Genomic DNA, 25,579 nt, shown 5'->3' with positions numbered 1-25,579 from the left:
AATCATAGTCAACATCGTATATGGTCCACTGATGCACTGTAATATTAATGCCTTAACAGCCGGACTGCCATATCTGAAGTATTATAAAATAGAGTGAGTTAATTTTTTTCTTAAAGAATGTGTATATACCAGAATAATCTGCATAAAGTATATTGGTTATAGGATGGCATCGAAGGCTCTCGTTTGTCAGAATGCTGCAACTGCTGTACAGGACGACCGAAAATCTGTTTTTAGTACAGCAGTGCAGTATGCTGTGATTTGCGCGGATTCTGTTCTTCTGCGCTTTTCCATTGGCTACTCATTCCATTTTGGGTATAATATTAACAGAGTTAATGGAAAGTAACCACTACTCGGCTTGTCTGCGCATTTCGTGGCCACTGGTTCAAAAGGCGCGCTGTGGAAATGCCAGTATGAGCGTAAACTCACGCATTCGCGCAACTCGTACGTATCCATAGCTATGGTATAAATAACAGAAGTAGCAAGCTTCTGTGAAAGCACTTCATAGAGACATTCATGTCCAAACACACATGTTAAGTTATTTATTTGAGAATTGTGACGCTTCAGACTTCGCCACACTACTACTGTTAGCTCGTTGATGTTGGTAGCAATCGTAAACAAAACACAGTCGACACGAAATAATTTGTGCCAACACGATGAGTTATTCAATGTAGGGGGCAGTCGCACTTCTTTCCGTAATAAAGCGCAAGTCAACTTTAGAAGAAAAAAAGAGACAATTGAAATAATTAATTATAAGGGTAATATTATGTAAAATAATGGCGTGAAAGTCGTATTGATGTAGCCGTAATCGATTACCAGAATAATTACGATTAATCGATTAATAGCGCATCCCTTACCAACCGTTGGAACTTCAGTTAAATTCGTTATCTCTTATCAGTTTACAGATTACAGAATTGGGAAAAGACGTGTGTAGATTCAAGCGCTGTGAATCTGAGAAGTAATCCTGTTTTGGCGTAAAATTTGTGAAAGAGCTGAACTTCTGAGCATTCGCGATGGAAATGGTTAGTTTTATCGTAAAAACAACATAGCCCTATTTGGTCTGTGTGATCTAATATTACACAGTGTGCCACAGATGCCGGGCGAACTTTGCTACTGTTTACGTCGGGTAGATTATGGTTTACAATAAATTTCAGTAGGTTCATACGAGACTTACTTCTGAGTAGTTCATATGTCTACATGTACATACATGCACCGCAAGCAATCGTGTGTCCCGAAGGGTACCACGAACCACTATTAGTCGTTTCCTTTCTCGTTCGACTCTCAAATAGAGCGAGGGAAAAATGACTGTCTTTATGCCTCTGTACGAACCGTAATTTGTTATGTCTTCGTGGCCCTTACTCGAAATTTATGTTGGCAGAAGTATGACTGCTCCGCAGTCAGCTACAAATGTCGGTTCTCTAAATTTTCTCATTAGTGTTCCTCGGAAAGAACGTCGTATACCCTTCAGTGATTGCCATTTGAATTCCGAAGCATCTCCGCTGTACTTAGGTGTTATTCGAACATACTGGCAACAAATGTAGCAGCCTGCCTTGAGTTGCTTCGATGCCTTCCTTTAATTCTACATGGTGCGGATTCCGAAAACTAAAGCAGTACTCAAGAATGAATCTTACTAGTGCCCCATATGTGCTATCCTTCACACATGGACCTCACTTTCCTAAAATTCTCCCAATAGAACTAAGTCACCCATTCACTTTCCCTATCTGAGTCACCACGAGCTCGCACATTTTCATATCACTTTGGTACGTTATTCCCAGATATTTACACTACATGACCCTGCCAAACAGAACGCTACTTGCACTTAGTCATAAGATACTGTTCTAGGTATTCAGTTATAAACTGGGACACAGCAAGTAAGACTTAATGACTTTTCATATTTATGTGTTGCCTTCAACAGACTTTGTACCATACTTGCATTGATCATATTGAACAGCTAAAGGTCCATGTGGAATGCTCCTTTTTGCCATAGTTGTGTATTAACATGAACCAAATGCAGATTTGAATTTACTCTGTTTGTGGCTTTCATTGTGTTTCTTTAGCCTGTGTTCGGATGGTGCCTTGTGATTTTTCTAAGATTCTTGCAGTCCTGTAAATACATGAGCAAAGCAGTGTTAGCATCTTAAGTTCTGTCAACAAGAGTGTCTAGTTTTTCCGTCATTAATGATCTTCCTGTGTCTCTTCTGGATTCTAAAAACGCTAAGAGCATCTGATGAATTACCCCACAATACCACACCATGTTTTACGTGAGCCCCTGTTTGAGCATAGAATGCACTTAACCAGGCAATAATTCCCCTAGCTTATGCTTTTCGTGGGAAGTTTTGTGTGAAACGTGTTGCATTTCATAATTTAACATGATTATATACATAAAACGCTAGCATTGAACAGCAGTGCTATTGGTAAACTGCTTTTAGGGATCTCCTACAAGTATCTTATAAAAGTGGACCTTTATAAGCTAACTATAGCAAGGTACCTTGTATTGACGTGATTCTTTAAAGGTCAAATATTTAAGGAAAATCCTGTTGGCCAAACCACAAATTCTTGTTAATTTTGTATTCAGCAATATTGAGAAAAGGATAATTGCTACTTACTATATTGCAGAGTCGCAGATAGGCACAACAAAGAGACAATCTCTCTCTCTCTCTCTCTCTCTCTCTCTCTCTCTCTCTCTCTCTCTCTCTCTCACACGCACACACGCAAATGCAACTCTCGTACAGATGACCACAGTAGCCAGAGACTGGGCCGAAAATTTTATATTCATGCATGTATGTTGAGGTGATGCTCCACCATCACCAAGGTGGGTTTCCATTTATTTTACTTAACAGGACATACTTGTTTATGTTGCTAACTGATCTTATAAAGAAAAATCACCTCATAAAGAATATGTAAACTTCACTTAGCAGAGAATGTTAGTTGTGTTCTTACACTATCACATTTGTTGGCATTGCCAACTTAAAATCAGTTCAATTCTGAACCTAATGAAAACCTCAGGCTATACTACAGCACAGCCTGACACTAAGCTTTACTATAGCTCAATCTGTCACTATAATCTTCATCCACAAAATAGTATATATGTTAAAGAGTGAGCATCATTAAATGCCTTTTGTTATTGCAACTCTTGTGCATAGGATGAGTTTGTTGCTGTTTGTAAGCAGTTGGAATTGTCCAGAAAGCTACTGCAAATGAGTATGTGGGGATAACTATCAAAGAGATACCAGAGGTACTTAAAGTATCCCATAGATACTGTCTCCTCTCCAAGAAATACAGCACTTACCTGTCACTACACAATGATTCGACTTGCTGCCGAGTCTGTGGCAGGTGTAGGCCTTTGTACACGGGAGGCAGGTATGGGGTCACAATCATGGTACTACACCTGTACCGGTGATTTGAAACTGAGTTACTTCGACAGATTTCACCTGTTAGGGAGGTCGCTGTCATGGAAAAACATGTTCAAATGGGGTGCAGTCTGTTATCCTTGATAGTTTGAATGTACTTCAAATAATGCTACACCTTAGGTAAGCAGTATCAGGTGTTTTGAAAGAGGGTGTGGGTCTCATTAAACATGTTGAGGAGGCTGTGCTAAAGGCATTGAGGGAACAGGTGCAGCCAGCTGCAGAAAGTTGTGTATGTTGCAGCAAATGACATCTGCCTTCTGGGATGTGATTTCAGTCTTGGAGTAAATGGCAGAGAAGGTGGAGAAGATCAGGGTTGCTCATGGAGTTTCACTGAAGGTGAACCTGCATCATTGTCTTCATACCCCTCTGATCCCTAGTTGAGTAGAGGTTTTAAACCAGAGGCTATGAAGGGTCTGTTATAATTTAGGCAATGACTTTATGGGCTGTAGGCCCTGTAAATAATCCTACATGTTTGTCAAATTCACACTTATCTGAACCCACATTTGACAATAAGCCTGTAGACATACCGACAAAGTGTGTTAGTTTAACCTCAAACACTGTTTGTATATGCTGCATTTTGAGACTAGTGGGAATGGCATTTCTAACATTGACTCTGGCACTCTGTTAAAAGATGCTGGTCCAGGGAATGGTTTAAAATGAGAAGACTCTGAACCTTTCTGCAGAAACTGTTAATAACTTGTTTAGAGTTTCTTTGCCCTCAAACTGTAAAAAAAGATACGATTATGCAAAAAATTATTTTCTCTTCTTATTTCTCTTGTGACAGTTCATTAAAATACCACAATGTGGTAACATGTAGGCTACATCATCTATGGAAGAAAAGGAGAACTTGTGTGTATTAATTTTATTACACTCCCTGCTGCATTTTGTGTGCAGAATATTGATTTTCTTCTTAACATCTTCCTGCATAATATACTGCTGGGGACTGTGCTACACCTCTACCATTTTGGTAATTGCCATTGCTATTTTGTTTTTATCCTTCATTGTAGGTTCTGTATTTGTGGAAATGGTGCTATCAATTGTAATAAAACTTTTTCATCGAATGTTTGCGGTGAAACATCAACACAGTGCCTGCCATCTTCTCAAATTTTCCATCAGTCGAGATTTCTGTGATACGTGCTGTGTTTGACAAACATTTCAAGCAGCACTGTACACAGTCAAATATTTGGCAAACATAGTAAAATTTGATGAATTGTTTGATCATGTGTAGGGGCCTTTCAGCCATAGGGTTAAGAACAGTAGGGTCCACCTAAACAGGAAAGCTCTGCTCTACACAACAGAGGCTGCTACACGGGTAGATGGTTAGACACTGGACTCGCATTCGGGAGGACGACGGTTCAATCCCGCGTCTGGCCATCCTGATTTAGGTTTTCCGTGATTTCCCTAAATCGCTCCAGGCAAATGCCGGGATGGTTCCTCTCAAAGGGCACGGCCGACTTCCTTCCCCATCCTTCCCTAATCCGATGAGACCGATGACCTCGCTGTCTGGTCTCCTTCCCCAAACCAACCAACCAACGGGTAGATGCACAAAAGAATTCTTTCGGTTAGGCGACTCAGCTACTAGTCCAGATAATGAGAGCTGAAGACCCAAACCTATGGTCCCCACATATGAAATGATTAAAATCCTAATGTCAAAGCATTCAAAAGTCATGTAGTTTCAAGCAGTTAAGAAAGAAAGAAAGAAAGTGGAACTTGCATAATGCCAGAAAGAGGAAAAGTGGCCGAAACCCACAATTGGCAGCAATGAGATGGGGTAAGTAATACCGAAAGGATAGGCTTATGTGAAACAAAAATGAAGCATATGTTGCAGCAGACAAAAAACTAAGTACACTGTGATCTATGATAGAAATTGAAGAAGGCCCATGCAAGGCTGTTTGGGCAAGACACAGTATAAAGGGTGAGGATGAACTTGTAACTGTTTCTTTCTACCGGATGTCTGACTCACTGCCAGATGCAAAACAAAATTTTAGAGAAAACCTCAGCCAGCTGGCATATACATTACCCAATCATACTGCCATCATTATAGGAGACTAATCATCTAACAATTGATTGAGATAATTCAGTTTTGTAAGGGTGGGCCAGTAAAGACTCCCCATAAATGCTATGAAATGCTCTCTATGATAACCAACTACAACAGATAGTTCAGAATGGCAGTGGAGTGTCATATAGAACTATTGGCAACTATTAGATGTAACTACTTTGAGGATGTTCACATTGACAGCGGTATCAATCAGCAGGAGGCAGTGGTAGTGACAATCATGACAGAAGTGCAAAGTGGAACTGAAACACACAGAAAGGTTTACATATTTAGTAAGCTGGAGAGGGATGCAGTAGTATTATATCCGATGGAAGAACATGAAACATTTACATCTGAGTAGGAGTGCTTAAAGGAACTGTGAATCAAATTTAGAGGAATAGTTCACTAAACACTGGATGGGTATGTATCTAGTAGAACAGTTCATGATGGGAAGGTCCCTACACTTCCAGAGAAACAGTGATCATTCATTCATTCCCATTCAGTCATTCATTGTGTTCTGTCAATCCCCTCATGAAGAGAGCCTTCAGGGATGTGGGACAAGTCAAATTATCCACTAACTGGCAGAGGCAGCAACAGGTGGATACTTGTGTAGAGTGTACTAACAACAAATTGTGAAAAGCAATGGTCTACTCAAACTGACAATCACAATAATTGCTTCTAGATTACATGGTACACACACTGAGGTTTTTTCAAAAATTTACATATATTTACAAAAAATATTTTACTTCTAAATGTTCACCACTTCCTGTTAAAATTTAGAGTATTGCAGATAGATTTCAGACACTTTAGATTCAGCATTTAATTAGATTGATGTAGTTGTCATTGGTGATGAAATACCATTGCTATCTGGTCTTGTTTATTTCTGATGCTTTTTGTTCACACGCTTAAGTCATGGGCATTCAATTTATTCATTATCATTACTTAATTTCAGTGTATAGTTAAATGTACTAAAAGGAACTTAATTCAGGTTCAGATAATTTTAGTTTATTTGTCAGTGAGTTAGAGGTAATAGAGACCACAGACTGAATAGCAGAAGCTGGCTACTAAAAAAAAGAAATGTTCTGTAGTTAACAGTCATCCAATCTGCAATGGCAATATTTTTCAAAATTAAAAATCATGACCAATTTTGCATCAATTGAAGACACATCCTCAGGTGATATCCTTTTTTTTGACAAGTCACAATGAAAAGCTAACTGCCTTGGAGCCACTTCCCATCATCCACATCAGGTTATAAACTTGTATTGTGCCAAAAGTGGTAGCTCATAGTTAAAATGAAGGATATAGCAGAATCATGACTGAGCAGCAGCAACAGCAGGCAAGGCAGTAGTGACTATTTATTTTATTTATTTATTTATTTATTTATTTATCTCTTGTTCCGGTGATCCATGTTGTGACAGTATCACAGGATATGGAACGTGTCAATTTTACAAGCTTTTGGCCAGAATTTATGGTAATACATAAAACAAAACAAAAACAGTAAACAGTAACTTAGGTCCCACTACAAAAAAAATACATTTTAGAAATAGATAGAGATTACAAAACAAAAAACAGTAACTTAGGTCCCACTACAAAAATACATTTTAGGGAGAGATAAAGATTACAAAATAATAAGTGTTACAGAGAAATAAATATTGCAAAATATATGTTTACAATAAAAATATTCGGTATTACAAATACAAATTTGGGCTTACATTTGCAATTTACAATACAAGAGATGTTAAGCACTGTAGTTCAGGAACTCTTCTAATGTATAAAATGATCCTTGCAATAGGAACTGCCTTAAGGTTTTTTTAAACAGGAGATCATCATCTACCAAGCATCTACCATCACCTACCAAGCACTGCTCTGGGTTCCCCCTTTCCCACCCGTGGCACCGTTCTGGTATCCCCTCCATTTCAACTATCGACTATCACTTTTAGCACTGTGAGTTTGATTTGATGTGAATAATGGGGAGTGGCTCTAAGGCAGTTAGCTTTCTGCTATGAATTGTTAAAAAAGAATCTCTCTCACCTGAAGATGCATCTTCGATTGACACGAAACTGGTCACGACTTTTACTAAAAGTATTGTACAGCCAGTGCAGATCATGTCATTCAAAATGTGGAGATTTGGCTGCAGTTGCCCACAATTTAAAATAACACACTTTGTGGAAATGGCTTCGTACTGTTTATGAAATTGGTGCTGGGCACTGAACTTCAAATACTATAAATATGAAGAAAATGGAAGAGGTTAGAGGAGTCTGTAAGTAACCTTGTTGTATGTAAATAGTGGGTCTGCACCACACTTTTGAGAGAGCTATTGGCAAAACTGCAGCCCGCCACAGTCGTATTGTGGCCTTAGTGTCTGCATGCACTGAAAATGGTATGGATACAGAAATTGTTCATGAATTGCTGCTCAGACAAAAATATGCTTCATACTGTCCACAAATTGTTTTATTCTGGTATTAGGATATTCGTCCCCTAAGTATAGCACAAGATCCTCAGTTTTGGGGGTCCAAATTGAATTCCTGTCTATCGTTTGGGGTGCCAGGGAACCTGTGACCATAGAGCAATGGCAGTGTTCCATTCACTGAACCATAGCAGAAAGTCATATCCACCTTTATCACTTGAGTAAAATTAGGCTTCTATTCCATACAAGTGGTGAAAAATAGAAACAAAATGGATGTAATCATTCATGTTTGTACATACAAACAGCACAATAACAGTGAACACTGAAGTGACATAATCTGTTTAAATAAGAAGACAACATGATACATACCCAGAGTCATGAATAATTTACTGTACGGTATCACACACTGACACAACTGAGACTACTGTACAACAGGACTTGGACCCCACAACAGGCTGATTGACTACTTAGTTCTGAAACAGTATCAGTATTTCAATGATACCAACAGACAAAAAATGTGACTCAATTGGTTCAATGGGTGGAGCACCAAGCAATGACTGTGTTCATATCCACAAATGCCTTTCAGCTCTTTTTGTGCACATCTGTTCAGATATCAGAAAGTATGCTTTTCAGCATCCACATTTATGGAAAATTGTTTCTGGACTCGATGAGTGCTACCACTTGTCAGTATATTAGGCACTTTTCCTTATTGGGCTGTAAATATCAGTCATATCAATGTACGAACACAGTTTAATGATAACGGTAAAATGATAGTAATAAATGTTACTACTGTTGCATTAAGAACTGTGTAGTTTCTCTTAATCTACCCCTTTCTGTCTTGTGGAATTGTATTGTGAGGTGATAACTGACACACAAATATACTAAGAGACATATGAAAATTGTTGAAGAATTAAAGCCAGGAACACGAATATGTTTATTAGTTTTAATGCTATCACTGTTTATGTTGTTTAAGTTTTATAAACAGTAATGTGAGTAAAGAAAGACTCTTTCATATGGTCAGTAGAAGACTGACTTTGATAGCAAGTAGATTATGTATTGAGATAGCAGTAATTTATAATTTACTGCCAAATGAATTGAAATAACTGTCTGAGAGAACTTTCAAAAATGTAACATGGAACTGACATATAGTGACAAACTTCCTTAAATGTAGATAAATATCATACACAGATGTAGTTCAGATCTTTCCCTCTTCAGTCCAGGTATCTTACACTCGTAAAACTAAGAACTTACTTGCCAGGCTGCAGACCACTTTAGTACTAGCAACTGTACATGCTATAAGCGTGCCTAAAATTTTCAAACTCGATTTTCTCAAAAGCAGTTCCTGTTTACACGTGTTCAAGTCCTAGCCCTACACAACCTGTTAGTATGAATCAAATCACCGAATCGAACTCCTGCAGCAATGCAACTACTCTCAGAAATATTCAAAGATCTGACCTCTGCACTGGAATATGTTCACTGAAGGCAATCCATTACCCCAATCTCCAACAGGCTCCTAGCAGCTTCTGGTGATAATACGGTCAAAAATCAAAAGGGAAATAGTCGCACAAAAACAACAGACTTCAGTTTCCAGAGAAATGAGCATAATTTATTGGCTTTAATGGAAACCTCACTAAATCTGTCTTATACACTAAATGTCCGACAAGCTACTTCATTCCAAAACTTAATATGAGGCCTCTTCCTATTGAGTGCCTGCAAATTTGCTAAACTACAACACACACTTAGAAAAGTGGAATGGTTCAACCCAAAATCCATGACCGTGCAGAGGCATACACTTTCAGAATCTTTCAATTTTCCGTACTACAAGAAATAACTTGGTTCATCTCAAAGTATTACCCACCTATGACTCCTCCAAATACACCACAGAAATACCAGCCCCATCCCAGAGAGCGAGAGACTTCTATACCCCGAGAGGGCGTCCAGCTAATTCCTTGGCTTTCTTTGCAAGCTCCAAACTACTCCCCAAAATTATTTAACATTAGGCATGTCAGCCAGTCAGAATAAGGAGCAGAATATCGGCATTTTCATTGGCCATTTCCTGCTCCCACTTACTGTGCTTCTGTAAGCTGCCACTTCCTGTCAGGATACTTACAAGCTTTTCTGCAAAGGCCATTGTGGACTAGATGCTGAGTCAGCCTTCTGTGCTCACACCACTGTCAATTTGGGAGGTTTAGGGAAAGCCGGCCCTTCAACTCCAGGCTGAAGACAGCCTCCTTTCCTCAGAAATGGACCCTGTCACGGTAGTCACAAGAAGTACACAGGTGCGGCCAGGGAGTTGTTACATTTTGTGCATAAAAAACAAAATACCTTCACATAAAGCCTTTTTGAGTTTCACATTATAATTCCTGACCCTGTTAGATATTGGAAGAAAAATTGTTGCTCATTAAGCTTAAATATGGGCAAATTAGGTACCAGCACTGAATGTTGTATTAGTGGCATAACAGAGCTTCCAATTAAAGTTGCACCTTCGGTTCTGATAGTTCTCAACTGGAGCTTTTACTGAAAGTTCAGACTTTGAACTTGAAACACAAAAAATCAAATCCTCGAGTAGTGACTGCTGCTGTTCCAACTCTATACCCCAGGTGGTAGAGGATCATTGCCACCTCCAAAGCTTGCTCGGGCCATCGTAGAGCAATGACTGCTGCTGTTCACAAATCACCTCGGATGTGTCTGCTGCAAAGAGGACTAGTGGGATTTCTTGACAACTTTCTGTAACAAGAGGTAACTTTGGAAAAATCATTAGTAAGAAATACAAACTGTGACACATTGAACCCCAAATCGAAAGAAATTGAAAAGTTGATTTGTGAAGGTATGATCCTTCAAGATCTCCCGTTTAATCTCAGGTTTCAATGCCTAATACAGTTTGTTACAGGGCTAGTTTATTTTTACAGTCTGTTGTGTGATATAAATGCCTAATGAATCATTTCAGTTGTTTATAACGATTGTATCCAGATCACAGTGTTCACAAAAGTGCTGAGTCAAATTCTTTTAGCCAAATGTAATCGGTCAGGAGTGAGTATAAAGAAATTCTCAAACACTAGCCTTAAACCTGTTTCTGTTTGTATAAACATATTATGAGTAATAAGAGCATAAAATGTTATTGAGGGTTTGATGCTGATGCCATCTAGGAAACCTTTATTGTGTAATTTGTGACTTGGCTGACCAATGATCACTCACAAATTGTGAATGCCCAGATGTAAAGATGATCATTATATACGATTGAAACTAGATACGAATAGATTAATACTACTGAGATTGTAAAAGTAAACTTTTGCCAAAATAAACTGTTGCGATATTTCTTGAGACAATGTGCTTTAGCAGTTTGTTATGCCAAACTGTCAGTCGGGTAGAAGTTCTCAGCAGATTCACATCTGCAGAGTGACAGGTTAAGTGTTTATCTTTTTCTTCGTTTTCCTCGAAGTATATTTATTAAATTTTGTACATTTGTTTCTGTTCAATCTTGGGTTTTTGTAAGGACGAATTCATTCAGTCTGTAACACAATAGTTGCTCACTGAAGAGCCAGCTGCATAGTTCATTAATGCATCTGGGCCTGTTGGTGACACGTAAGGAAGGTAGCAAATTACATATATGGGATTCTGTCTGCTTTTATAGTTTACTACCTCAGTTAGTCTTTCTAGTACGGTTAGGATGTGTGCGTGCTGTGTGCAGATGCAGGAGGAACTGGCTACAGTTCACAAACAGCTGAACGCGCTCTTTGCTAAGGTTAGTCACCTTCAGGCTGTTGCCTCGGGGTGTGGTGGTGACGGAGAATCTGTCGTGTCGTACGGGACACCTCAGGTGTTGCTTGTTGTGCCCACGGGCCCTGCTTCCGAGGCACCTCACGGTGTACCCGACACAGTGGATCCGACCTCACACAGATCGAGTGGTGGGTGGCAATGCGTTTGCGTCACTTGAGGTGGAGGGCCAATGTGTAGACTGGCTGCCTGGCTTCGCCCATTCACCCTGTGAGTGGACAAATGGCTGCTCCTTCAGCAGAGTCATAGTAGGCACTTACGGGGAGGGGTTTACTAATTATCTAAAGCTCAGTGTTAGGTGCGATATGGAGCCCCTTAGGCAGACAACATTCGGAGCTGGAAAGAAAGCCAATGTGCGCTCAGTATGTCTGCGAGAGGGCCTCGTCTGAGATGTGGAGGCGGTGTTGCCTGTGGCTATCCAGTGTGCACCCTGCAGTGTGTTGTCTGCAAGTTGTGGCTCGTGCTGGTGCGTGGGGTCTGAGGCCATCCTCAGTTCGTACAGATGGCTGGCGGAGGTGGTGAAGAATGTTGGCCTCGCACGTGGGGTGCAATCAGAGCTCGAAATTTGTGGCATTGTTCCCAGAGATGATTGGGGTCCTTTAGCTTGGAGCCAAGTGCAGGGTCTCAGTCAAAGGCTTCGTCGACTCCGTGATGGTCTACACTGCAAATTTCTACATCTGCATTATTGGGTGGGGATTTGTACGGCTCCTCCTGAGTGGTCAGAAGTGCACTACACAAAGGAAGCAGCTATTCAGGTAGCAGAGTACTTGTAGAGTGCACATGATGGTTTTTTAGGCTAGGCAGTAGCTTGAGGTGCTCTGATCAACATTCACCAGTTGACACACAGCAAGGGAAGGCAGACAGCGTTCAGAGTAAAGACACTTCAACTTTCAAAGTTTTATCATTAAACTGCAGAATGATTTGTAATAAAGTTCCTGAATTTACTGCCCTGCAGGAAAGTTCTTGCACTAAAATTATTCTTGGGACTGAGATCTGACTGAAACCCGAAGTGGGAAGCTTCGAGATACTTAGCGAGTCATGGAATGTATATCGGAAAGACGGATTAGAGGCCATAGGAGGTGGAGTGTTCATTGCACTTGACAGAAATATTGTCACGTAGAGGAAGGTGTAAGTAGATGAATGACGAATACTAACTTCACTTAACGAAGGTTTATTCGGCACTTGCACATACAAGAGAGCAGAGCGAACTACCTCTGGCCAGAACACGTACGATATATACACAGCTACAGAACATTTCAGTACAATGATTCTTGCCATTTGTGGATACTTCTAGAATGTACTCGAACCGAATATAGAAATTAAAATTTTACAGTTCAGGTGAATTTTGAACTCACAACCCTCCATGCAACACTCCAGTATCATAACCACTATATGACGCTGTCTCTGAAGGAGGGAGCAATGTCTCAGAAGAAGCTGAGTAGCACAGTCAGATAATCAGTGCAAACAATAATCCATCTATTTCCACTAGCAGACATTGGAAATCGTCTGAGGAGGTCAATCCCAACACGCTGGAAAGGCATTTCGGCTGGTGGAATTGGTATGAGTCGGCCAGGTGGTTTCTGAGGAACTGCCTTTCTCCTCTGGCACTCTCGACAGTGCGACACATAGTGATGGACACTCCTAAATAAACCTGGCCAGAAAAATCTCTTGTGTATCCTATCATATGTCTTAATAATAATAATTTTCAGTTTGAACATTATAAACATTCTTGAGATTGAGAACATTATGTCTATGATCAGTGTGATTTTAGAAAGCATTGCTCCTGCAAAACTCGGCTTGTCCTTTTCTCACGTAATATACTGAGGACTACGGATGAAGACCAACAGGTAGAGTCCATATTTCTAGATTTTCAGAAAGCATTTACCTTAGTGCTCCATTGCAGGCTGTCAACGAAGGTATGAGCATACATAGTGAGTTCAGATATGTGAGTGGCTTGAAGACCTCTTAAGTAATAGAACCCAGTACATTGTCCTCGATGGCAAGTGTTCGTCAGAGACGAGGGTATCATTAGGAGGACCCAAGGGAAGTGTGATGGGACTGCTGTTTATCTCTATATACATAAATGATTTGATGGACAGGGTGAGTGGCAATTTGTGGTTGTTTGCTGGTGATGCTGTGGTATATAATAAGGTGTTGAAGATGAGTGACTGTAGGGCAGCTGTCTCCAAATGTGGAAAATGTTGATTAATGAGGATGAGTAGGGAGAACAAACGTGTAATGTTTGTAGTCTCATGCATGACACAGTCAAGTCATTTAAATATCTGGGCGTAAAGTTGCAAAGTGATATGAAATGGAATGAGCATGTGAGAACTGTGGTAGGGAAGGCAAATGGTTTATTGGGAGAATGTTATGAAAGTGGTTCTTCTGTGAAGGAGACCACATATAGGATGCTGGTGCAACCTGTTCTTGAGTACTGCTCCAGTGTTTGGGATCCGTACGAGGTTAGATTGAAGGAGGACATTGAAGCAGTTCAGAGCCGGGCTGCTAGGTTTGTTACCGGTAGATTCAAACAACTCCTAAGTGATACAGAGATGCTTCAGGAGCTCAAATGGGAATTGCTGGAGGGAAGGCGATGTTGTCTTCGAGGAACACTATGGAGACAATTTAGAGAACTGGCATTTGAATCTGACTGCCAAATGATCCTACTGCTGACACACATTGTATGTAAGGACCGAGAAAATAGGAGAAATTAGGGTTCATATGGAGGTGTACAGACTGTTGTTCCTCCTTCGCTCTATTTGTGAGTGGAAGAGGGGAGGGAATGACTAGTAGCAGCACACGGTGCCCTCTGCCATGCACCGTACAGTCACTTTCAGAGTATCGATGTAGAGTAGAAATGGGCACCATTTCTTGTTATTTTCAGTTTCTGTATTTGCATTGTATCTTGTAATCATTAATCGTATGATTAATTTCTGATAAAACATTTTTTAAAAAAAAATTATAAACAGATAATTTGTGCAAGTCGTCTTTTTTCCAGAAACTTTAATTGTGTGATTGTTATCTCCTAATTTAGCTCCAATTAAACCACCCCTCTTGCATCTGTAGTGTGTGTGGTTTCAGGAAGATAATGTTGACTTATTTGAAGTTGATCATGGATAATAAAAGATTGGCATTACTGGTTTGAATATTTTCAACTTTTCCAGATAATTGTTGTTATCTACGATAAGTGTAAGTGGGGTTTAAAAATAGTGTAATTATGACGTAAAATACTGTTGTATGTGGTCTCGTGTGACTCTTACAAAACGGGTGTGAAGTGCTACCTGTAGTGGTGCTGTAAATTTTCAGTCATAGTGATGGCATATGTTTCGGTACTAGAGTGGTGTGCAAGTAAAAAGGCAGCTGAACGATGCTGTCTTTGTAGGGAGAGATGGAGAATGCAGTTGTGTAATACAGGGTGACAGTTATTGAACTACATGAAATAAAATTGCCATAACTTCTGAACGGTTTGTATTAGAACGTTCAAACTGGACTGTTGCCTGCATGACGGGAATTACTATGTGCCTTGTTGTTGCCAGCCACTTTCATTTGGATGGGTTCATCAATAAACAAAATTGGTGCATTCGGGGGACTGAGAATTCGTATTTCATGATAGAGAAGTCTTTCACCCTCAACGAGTGATTGTGTGATGTGCAATGTCCAGTCACGGAATAACCTGTGCGATAGTCATTGATGGCACGATGACTACCAAACGGTATGTGAAGGTTTTGGAAAATGATTTCATCCCCATTATCCAAAGTAATCCTGATTTTGACAAGATGTGGTTCAGCCAAGACGGAGCTCCACTCCATCGAAGCAGGAGTGTGTTCGATGTTCTGGAGGAGCACTTTGGGGACCGCATTCCGGCGTTGGGCACCCAGAGCCCACTGGCACGGGCCTCGATTGGCTGCCATATTCTCCAGACCTGAACACATGTGACTCATTTTTGTGGGGCTATATTAAAGACAAGGTGTACAGCAACTACCCCAAAACCATTACTGAACTGAAAACAGCCATTCAGGAGGTCATCGACAGCATCGATGTTCCGACACGTCAGTGGACCGTGCAAAATGTCGCTATTCGTCTGCGCCACATCGTCGCCAATGATGGCAGGCGTATCAAACGTGTCATAACCAAAATCTGAATATCTGTAGTGACATTTACATGTTGAATAAAGTGTGTGCAAACTGTAGTTTACAACTATTTTATTTTTATTTTTTCATATGGATCAGTAATTGTCATCCTGTACACTCTATGTAGAGAAAGAGGGATAATACTTTGCAGCATCACCAGTGTGGTCTGTGCCACACCTCACACTCTAGATGTTGCCTGCTGTGGCAACTGTGCCATGTTCCTGCTTCTGACTCCCCCTAGGAAAATATATATGCTCAGAAAGCTGGTCTTGTCTTGTTTGCTTAATGCCACCCATAATGAAGCACCTTCACCTTACTAAACTAACACAAAAATCTGCACTAAATGTTTTGTGTGTCCCTTGAAGCATACACTAGAGGTGGACGTCGTAGAATTACATTGAGGTGACGAAAGTCACGGAATAGCGATGTGCACATATACAGATGGTTGTAGTATCGTGTACACGAGGTATAAAAGGGCAGTGCATTGGCAGAGCTATCGTGGCTGCACGACTGAAATTAACAGACATCGAACGCAGAATGGTAGTTGCAGCTAGAGGCGTAGGACATTCCATTTTGGAAATTCTTAGGGATTTCAATATTCTGAGATCCGTCACAACAAGAGTGCCACGAATACCAAATTTCAGGCATTACCTCTTATCACAATGTACTGGCAAACGGCCTTCAATTAATGATCTAGAGCAGTGGCATTTGTGTAGTGCTCACAGTGCTAACAGACAAGTAACACTGCTTGAAATAATCATAGTTATCGATGTGGGACACGTGACGAATGTATCCATTAGGCCAGTGTTGTGAAATTTAGCAATAATTGGCTAAGGCAGCAGATGACTGATGCAAGTGGCACTGCTTACTGCACGACATCATCTGCAGGACCTCTCTTGGGCTCGTGACCACATCAGTTGGACCCTAGACAACTGGAAAACAGTGAGATGGTCAGATGAGTCCCGATTTCAGTTAGTTCGAGCTGACGGTAGGGACTGAGTGTGGCACAGACGTCACAAAGTCGTGGGCCCAGTTCGTCAACAAGGCACTGTGCGAGCTGGTGGTGGCTCCATAAAGGTGCGGGCTGTATTTACGCGGAAGGATTGAGTCCTCTGGTCCAACTGAACTGATCATTGACTGAAAATCATTATGTTCGGCTACTCGGAGACCATTTTCAGCCATTTGTGGACTTAAAGTTCCTGCGCTAGCAACACTTTCAGTATTATGGACACCTATGGAGGCAGCGTGACTCAATATTTGTGCAGGGCTCTTCCAGTGACTAGTTGAGTCCCTGCCGTATCTTGTTGCACTACGCTGGGCAAAAGGAGGCCCAACATGACAGTAGGTATCCCATGACTTTTGTCACCTCAGTGTACGGTACTGGCTAGAGTGGCACGAGGTTCACTACGGCGTGCCACTGTGCACCAACTCATCACCTACCTTATTATTTGCGCACTAATAGAACACTGCCCAAAGATGAAAAATTCTTCCAGGTATCAAAAGACAGAATGTGGAATGGATCAGCTGATCCTACCAGTACTGGGAGTCGGCTTCATCCCATTACATAATGCAACAGAACACTGACAACTGTATTAGTTTTCAGAATATGTGTTCTGGTGACAGACTGGTCAATTGTGTAACCTGAGATCTATCTTAGGATCAAATGTGACAGTTCAGTTGATATTTGGTGAAGCTAGCTGATATGCAGATACAGTGACATACCGCTCTGGTGTAAGGTAGGTTGAAAGATGATGGTTGGGAGTTGGGAAAGCAGTATCAAATTCTTGATTAATTCCTCTCCAACACAATGTTTCTCCTCAGAGTGCCAACTCAGTAGGGGATGAAAGAGAACTTACACGCAGTTTCAGAAAAGCGTGTCACAAGTTGATGCTTGTTGTTGTGTTCAGAGGACTGCAAGAGAGAGAACACTGGGACTGAGTTCAGATCAGGCACTAGTATTCCTCCAATCACAGTGTCTCAATACAGTGTGGTGGAACAGGAGGCAAAAATTCCAGTGGTACCCCTGTGTGAGTACCCCAGTCCTAAGTTTTTGTACAGCTGTGCTGTATCTCTGTAATCTGAGTTTTCCTGCAGACTGCATGTGATTTAAGTCCAGGTCATCAACCGGCAGCTTGCCAAGATGACACTGACTAAATCAACTACTGCACATTTCTCATATTGCAGGAGTTGTATGTATGTTCCTTAGCTGTAATGAATTGAATACACAGAAATGAATGGAAGAATGAGGATGAACTCCATGAAGGTGCAATGATGTGAAATGACATTATTTTAGCAGTGATGGTTTGAGAACACCTGGACTGTTTCTGTAAATATTGCTGAAGAAAAAACTGCAACCTGCCACAGTTGTTGAATGAATGATTTATTTTTCTGTAACTGCTTTAACATCTGGGCCCATCGTTGTATGCCAGTGAGAATTTATTGCACAAATTCCACATTTTGTCCTTTGTTTGCTGTGCAGCAATATTGTTGTTCTTGATGTTCACTTTGATGTGCCTTAGAATCATTTTTTTGTTATATGCTTTTTGTTAATCACAGTTCCTAGTTACAGAGAAATAAATCATTCATTCAAGAAGTGTGGCAGGTTGCAGTGATGTAGACATGAGCTAATACCAATGAAAGTGGTAGAGAGATATTGCCAAACCTGCAATGTGATGCACTGATTTCATCCCCATCAAACAGTTTACTTAAGTTCAGGTACATTTGATTCATTTTGTGTCTCTCCCTATGCCTGTGTGTATCTTGGTCCTTGTGACAGCAGGAATCGTAGGTCTGAGTCGTAATCTGACACAGAGATTCAGTTGCCGTGAAGTAATTATTTGTATTATGTGGACTGCTCTTTATTTGTGATTTGTTTATTCTGCATTGCAATTGTAATAACACATTTCCTTTCATTCAGGTGGAGACTGATCCACTTCTATCTGTGAAGCAAGAGATCGAGTATGTATGCGTTAAGCAAGAATCTCCGGTAAGTACTAGAATTATATGTAGGCTTTCATTGGATAATTTGCACCTATTTTCAGGCATATGCCAGTTTATTTCTTTCAGCATTTCCATGACACTCTCTCACTGGTTAAACAGATCTGTGACCATTTGCTCTACTTGTAACTGTCAATATCCTCTGATAGTCCTATTTGGTATGGGTCCCACACACGTGAACAATGTTCTAGGATGTGTCACACAAATGTTTTTGTGCAATATCCTTTTGTAGACTTACTGCATTCGTCTAGTATTGTAACGTTGGATCACAGTCTGGCACCTATTTTACTTAAGACTGGACCTATGTGATCATTCCATTTCATATCCCTACATTGTGATACCCAGGTATTTGTAAGCAATGACCCATTCCAACTGTGACTCATTCAGTGGTGGATACAGAGAAACCTCAAGGAGGGGGCACAGAAGATATTTTGAGCTACCTTTACTTTTACCATAATAAAAAAATAATAGTCGCATGCAAAGTTTAAGAAAGTTTCATTTAAACTGATTGTACACATATAGAAGACAATGCCATCTTTTGATATAAAAAATTTAAAATTGTGGTTCTCTTCCTTAAATGATGAATTCTATGCACCTAGTCTTCCTGGCAAATTGGTTAATTACATAGTCAATAGGACAATCAGTGTCAGAGTAAGTGTTCATTGTCAACCTCAGCCATGTATTTGGATGCCGCAATGTTGAAAAACTACTTTCTACTGTAGCAATAGATGCAGGTAGACAAGCAAATATTTTTTACAGTGTGTGCAAAGTAGGATAGTAAGATCTAGGACAAACAAACAGCACTTGCATAACAGAATCTATGTACTAGGCAGAAACGTATGAAATAATGATGACGTGGATGTGTGTCCTACGTAGGAAAGTAAAACTACTCGATATCTCAGTTCAGTTGAGTCGACTGACAAAAGAAACGAATGAATAGCTTGCGGGCTGACTGGTGGGGGTGGCGCAGGTGGCAATGCGGGGGCCCGCAAGGGGGGAACGCGCGCCCCGCGCACCCTCATATCTATCCGCGACTGGATTCATTTATGTTGTAGTTGTGGGATACTACATGTTTCCATTTTGTGACGAGCACAATTTTATATTTCTGAACATTTCAGCAAGTTGTGAACCTTTACAGTACTTTGAAATTGTATCAAGATCTGATGGAATATTTGTGCAGCTTATTTCAGACACTGATTTGTTATAGGTAACTACATCATCTGCAGAAAGTTTGACATTACTACCAGATATGGACTACTTCGATGCATGACTGTCAGGCTGTCATGTGTGAGAAACGTGTTGAGTTTCACGTGATCTAAGTTTTCAACATTACCGTGTTGGAAATGAGGTGGTCATTCTGTTCAAGATATCTCATTAAGTTTGAGCTTGGCATATATTCTAAGGTTCTACACCAAATGAATGACAATGATACTGGACTGTGGTTTTCTGATCATTTCTACTATCCTCCTTGTAGATGTGTTGTGATCTGTACTTTTTTCCAAACACTCACCACTGTTGATTTAAGGTATCTATGGTATATCTCAGCTGCAAATTCAGTATGGAATATGATAGGACCCCAGAGTGTTGTTAATCCTTTCAGACCTGAATTTTTTTTGGAGGAAGGAAAATTTTTTTTCTGTGCTAATGCTCTTAGGTGATTTTTTAATGATTTTAGATGCAAGATTTCTTCAAAAATATGTATCCATTTTTGAAACATGCTTTGTACACTGACTTCATTTTATGGACTAAAATAACTACCTACAAAATATTTTCTATTGTAGAAAATAGTGAAATGATCATTCAATAATTACCATGAAAAATAACAATAACAATATTCAATTATACAGTGGAATACAGCGAACCAACCACATCTGTGTATTCTTGTGGTTACATGCTACGGTGCACTCTTACATTGACTAGCTGAGATTTTTGTAGTGATGCCCAACAGTTAGCAGCACTTGCACTTGACGAAAAGGTTGAACATTCACAAATGTGTACCTCAGGTTTCCACCGAGAAAAAATACTTCTGTTGCAGCTAAACCACAGTAAAACTTAATGCACACAATTCACAGGGGATGTGAAAGGGTTAAATTGTAACAATTTCAACTGTTTCTCAGTACCATTGATCTCTGCACTGATGTGAGAATTACATTGGGACAATAATCCCAGATTTTTCTTTGTAAAGAAACATTTGAAAATGGAGTCCAATATTTCTGCGTTTGTTTTAACCTCAATTTTAGTTCATGTTTGTATATGTGTGTGGACACTTTTTTACAACCGACAACCTTTACGTATGATCGGGATTTTTTTTTTCTGAGGTCTTTCAATACTAGTCTGTCCCAATACTCATTGAAGCTTCACACATTGATATATTGACAGCTAAACTCATTTAATTCCACATCTCTCTATCTATAGCCTTACATTTTGTATTACACCTATTATGCAGAAGTCTGTTTCTGTAGAAGTTGCTTTACAGCAGCTGTATGGTATGGTGGGTCCATTGGATTATGCACTGTTCTACTCAGTGCATATCATCTACCCAGTCCATGATCAACTATTATTTCAAACGTGAGCCACAGTTGTTCTGCATTTTCCAGTCAACATCTAATATTTCTGATTCCCTGAGAGGTCATCAGGGACGCTTTAACTAGCTTGCTGAACACAAATTCTTTCTGGTACTTGTGTTACTTGGTACAACTGCTTGGTGGTTAGTGATGCAAGTTTCTATGTGGCCATCATCAAAGGGGCCAGGTCTGTTTGTTGCTATTAGATCCAATCTATTCTCATAAGTGGTCTTCTGTACTATCTGCTCTAGGTCCAGATAGTTTGCAGAGAAGGCATTTAATAATGTTTCACAGGACAAATTATTGCATCTGCCTCTCACAAAACTGTAATTACTCCAATTTATTGCTGAGTAAATAGTCTTCTCTGGCAATAACAGCATGGTTAGGGGACATATGTACTGTGAACTGGAGTATTATCAGAAGTTTTCAATTACATCTCAGGGTGAATCTGACGGTTGATATTCAGTCTTGCCCAAATGATCTCACCTGTAGCTTCAGTGTCTATCATGGTGGATTTGAATTTCTTGCCTTCTGAGACAAATACACCACCTTCATTTCTCTCTAGCCTATCCTTACGATATGCACTTAAATTTTCCCCAAACATCTCATTGCTATCAGTTTTGAGTTTTAACCAGCTTTCTGCACCTAATATTATGTGACCTGCAATATTTTTCGGAAGCACTTCAAACTGTGGAACTTTGTTGGCTCAACAATTAATCACTAGGATTTTAATACTCTTGTCTGTAGGTGACATGTCCTTTGGCCTTACACCGATTCTTCTGGGTCTCATACTGATATTGTTATCTATACTTAGAGAGTTGTCTAATCTGAAAAACACTTGTGTTCACCCCACAGTCAGCTACGTGGCTAGCAGACTCCATATATGAGGCATGTCCACAAAGTAAGTTCCGTTTGGTTATATAAAACAAATGTGTACAGATACAGAAAAAGTATTTATTGTACAAAAATCTACAACTGTTAAACTACTTTTCTATATAGCTTCAGAAATTTTTTAGGCATAGTGTGGCACAGGTTTTATATGCCTTGTTCGTAGAAGGCTGCCGCCTGTGTATTCAACTGTGTGGTAACGAGTACTTTCAGCTCGTCATCATTGTTGAAGTGTTGACCACCGAGGACAGATTTTAGGTGTAAGAAGAGACGAAAGTCACTAGGAGTGAGGTCCGGGCTGTCCGGAGGATATCCCAACTTGCCTCCAGTTCATCTGTAACCACAGAAGGGCGTCCACGTCTTTCTTCAGTGTGCACTTGATCATGTCCTTCGTTGAACAGTCTGACCCATCTTCTAACCATTGAATCACTCATAGCATTTTGTCCGTAAACCTTGCAGATATGCTGGTGAATTTCCTTTGGTTTAACTTTCTTTGCAGTTAGAAAATGAATCACAGATCTGATTTCACACGCGGCAGCATTTCCAATTACGGTTGACATTGTAAAGAAGCACTACAAAGAACACGTCGGTGACAGCGATCTTAAAATGGTGTACATGAGTCAGAGTAACAGAATCTTCAAAGCTTCTTTTGAAGCCTACCTTTCAGCTCAGAACCAAGGGCAACAATCAGTCCTGGGGCCATTGCTGCAAATTGTGAGATGTGCAGATTATGATGCTCATTAAAATTGTATGTGCAGGGCTGGTCTTATCAACCTTCTCTGACTGCAACACAAGATCAAAGTGTGACTTTGGAGCCCAGACAACAGGTATAATTTGTTATGATGTCTGCCATTGTCTGCAGTTGTTTGCATCCCATCCCCTCGATCACTGCCAGAATAGTCTGTTTAGCATGTTGAATGAGGCCTCATTGCTGCTATTTCTCTAAAGGATGTCATTATTTGCCATATGTTTGAACTCTGGAAGATTTATAGTCCCATGCCATTTTGCATTTCCTTCCTCTTTACTTCTGACACAGCAGGTTCCCACCAGGGGAAGTAAATCTCTCTAGCTTGTGTTCAATTTCAGTGGAAGAGAGCACCTCAAACTCTTCCGTTAATCCTTGCCTCCCTCCGTACATGGTGCCTAGCCCTACCATTGACACTTCACTCACACCCATTGGTACTCTCGATTTTTAAATTTCATCATTAGTACTTGCGCATCTGAGCTACCAATTTCATCTTTATTCAAGAGGCATCTACTTTGTTTGGAACACTTGGCTTTGCAAATTACACATTTCAAAATTTGGCAAATGCACCAAATTTATTGATTTTTTTCTACTTTCCACTATAATGTTACATGAAAATGGAGTGAATGAGTAAAGCACAAGTGAAAATGAAGTAGAATCATTTTGGTGTTCAACCTGTTAATATCAGAGTCATACTGTAGTATTCGAATGATACAACTGAACTATCACTGTTTTTTGAAAACATTTAGTTTTGTTCATCTCCATATAGCAGTAACATCTAATGTAGTTGGCACATGTAGCTGTAGAATTAGAAAGTGTTTTCTTTTGCATTTGTGCAACACTTTGTTTGTTGCCTAACAACAATGTAGTGGTCACAAAGTAAAAGTATCTTTGGCGAGCATGCTCAGACAGCTGCAGTTTGGCATTCAGTTAGAGCACAGATGATTATTTTACCTTCACTTATTTAGTCATCCTGAAATCATCTCGCAATGCTATAGTATTTGTCATCATAATGCAATGAAAACAGAGCTTGAATATAGACAGACATAGAATATGTAAGTATGTTGTTTGAGAATAGGGCAGGTTGTTGGCCAAGGCCTGTTGTTTGAAATGATTTAGAAAAGCCACAGACAATCTAAATCAGTATGACCAGATAGAGCAGAATCCATCCTTGTGCAGTCGGTGTCTTACAACTGTACTGCCTCATTCATTTGATCTCTGTCGTACAATGCTATTTTTGTTGTGTTGGCAGAAGAGCCAACACTGTGCTACTAGAGGAGGCCAAAATGCATGCGTTTTAGCTCACGCAGGCTGGTGTGAGGAGGGAAGGACTATACTGACGTGAGGTCTAGAACATGACAAGGAATTAGAATGCAGAATGCGGACGTAATTAGTTTGATACTTAACTTTACTTCCCCCCCCCCCCCACCCCACCCCCCCGCTCTCCTACCTTTGCCCCCCAGTGGACTCGTGGTTCTTTTGAGAGTTTGTGCGTGGCACACATGGGTCCCTTGAGCTATTGCAGTCCATTCTTCTTCCCGGGCTGCAGTTTCTTCACCGTGCACCTCTCTCCCCATCCTCACTCCTTCCCCACTGCCACCTCCTCCGCCTCTCTTGGTGTTGTGATTTAAGTTGACCTGGCTGTCCACCTGATACCATGTATTCCTTGAGATTTTGTTCCTCTTGCCCATTCTCTTTCATCCTTCTGACATTTTGGTCCCCTTTGGGGTTTGCTCTCCACTTCTAAATTTTCTATCTTTAGTAAGAGCCATTTTGGGAAGAACTCTCTCCCTAGTGTCTGTGGCACCAATTCCTCTCCCCCGCTTTCTTCCCTTCTTCCTACCCCAACGTAGACCCCCCTCCTCACTGCTAAGTCACCAGTCCAAGTGATGGGACTATTATATACCCAACTGGCTGAGTCTCTTGACAACACAGGGATCACACAACTGATACCTGAGCTGCTGCCTCCCCATGTATGCCAAGGAGGGGCTGCTTGTCATCCTGGAACATAGGAATTTCCAGATAGCCCTTACCATGGCTGGGTGGCACCCGTGGGGAGAGCCCTTGATCAGAGTGGGTGGTTTTAGGACAGTTGCTTGGCGCACGAAGCATATTGAGCCGCAAACATCTGGCCGTTCTCAGATGGCCATCCCTTTGTATGGTAAAGGATAATTGAACGCTGCTTTGTATGACCTGGCAGCCTCCCCTTCCCTAGCTACACTCCAGCAGGAGGGCCAGGCTCGCTACCTGGTCTGTACTAGGCTGGACGGGGACACAATCACTGCCAGAAAACCGTCGTTTTTTGTGGAGAATATCAAGGACAAGTTTGATGAAATGGAGTATCTGTCAGATGTGGTCGGGCTCCCTGTTAATGAAAGCTTCTTCTGCCACCCAATCTGCAGCTCTTTCTGCTTGGGATCATGTTGGCAATGCCCCATTGTCTGTTACCACTGGCTCGTCTCTGAATACATTCCTGGCAGTGACTTATCATAGGGACCTTATCCCGCAAACTGACGAGGAACTCCGCGCTAATCTGGAGTGACACAGTTTTCATTTTGTTTGAAGTGTGCAGAAGGGTCGTAAAGACAACTGCACCAATACTGGTGCCTATATTCTGGCTTTCGAGGGAGGT

The 25,579-nt window shown here is 40.6% G+C and overlaps 1 protein-coding gene across 7 annotated transcripts in view; it reads left to right on the top strand.

Moving 5' to 3' along the window:
* The first annotated feature begins 872 nt into the window (after positions 1–872).
* The window catches only part of LOC126210368 (zinc finger protein 596-like), a 206,381-nt gene continuing 181,674 nt past the window's right edge, over positions 873–25,579 (top strand). For all 7 annotated transcript variants that reach the window (XM_049939586.1, XM_049939591.1, XM_049939587.1 and 4 more), the window contains exons 1-2: positions 873–1,019; positions 18,671–18,739. In XM_049939586.1, coding sequence (XP_049795543.1) covers positions 1,011–1,019; positions 18,671–18,739 — 78 coding nt within the window. In that variant the 5' untranslated portion in view covers positions 873–1,010. The remainder of the gene's footprint in view (positions 1,020–18,670; positions 18,740–25,579) is intronic.

This window comes from Schistocerca nitens, chromosome 10 (assembly GCF_023898315.1).
Source record: "Schistocerca nitens isolate TAMUIC-IGC-003100 chromosome 10, iqSchNite1.1, whole genome shotgun sequence".
Taxonomy (NCBI): domain Eukaryota; kingdom Metazoa; phylum Arthropoda; class Insecta; order Orthoptera; family Acrididae; genus Schistocerca; species Schistocerca nitens.
This window is presented reverse-complemented; position numbering and strand designations above follow the sequence as displayed.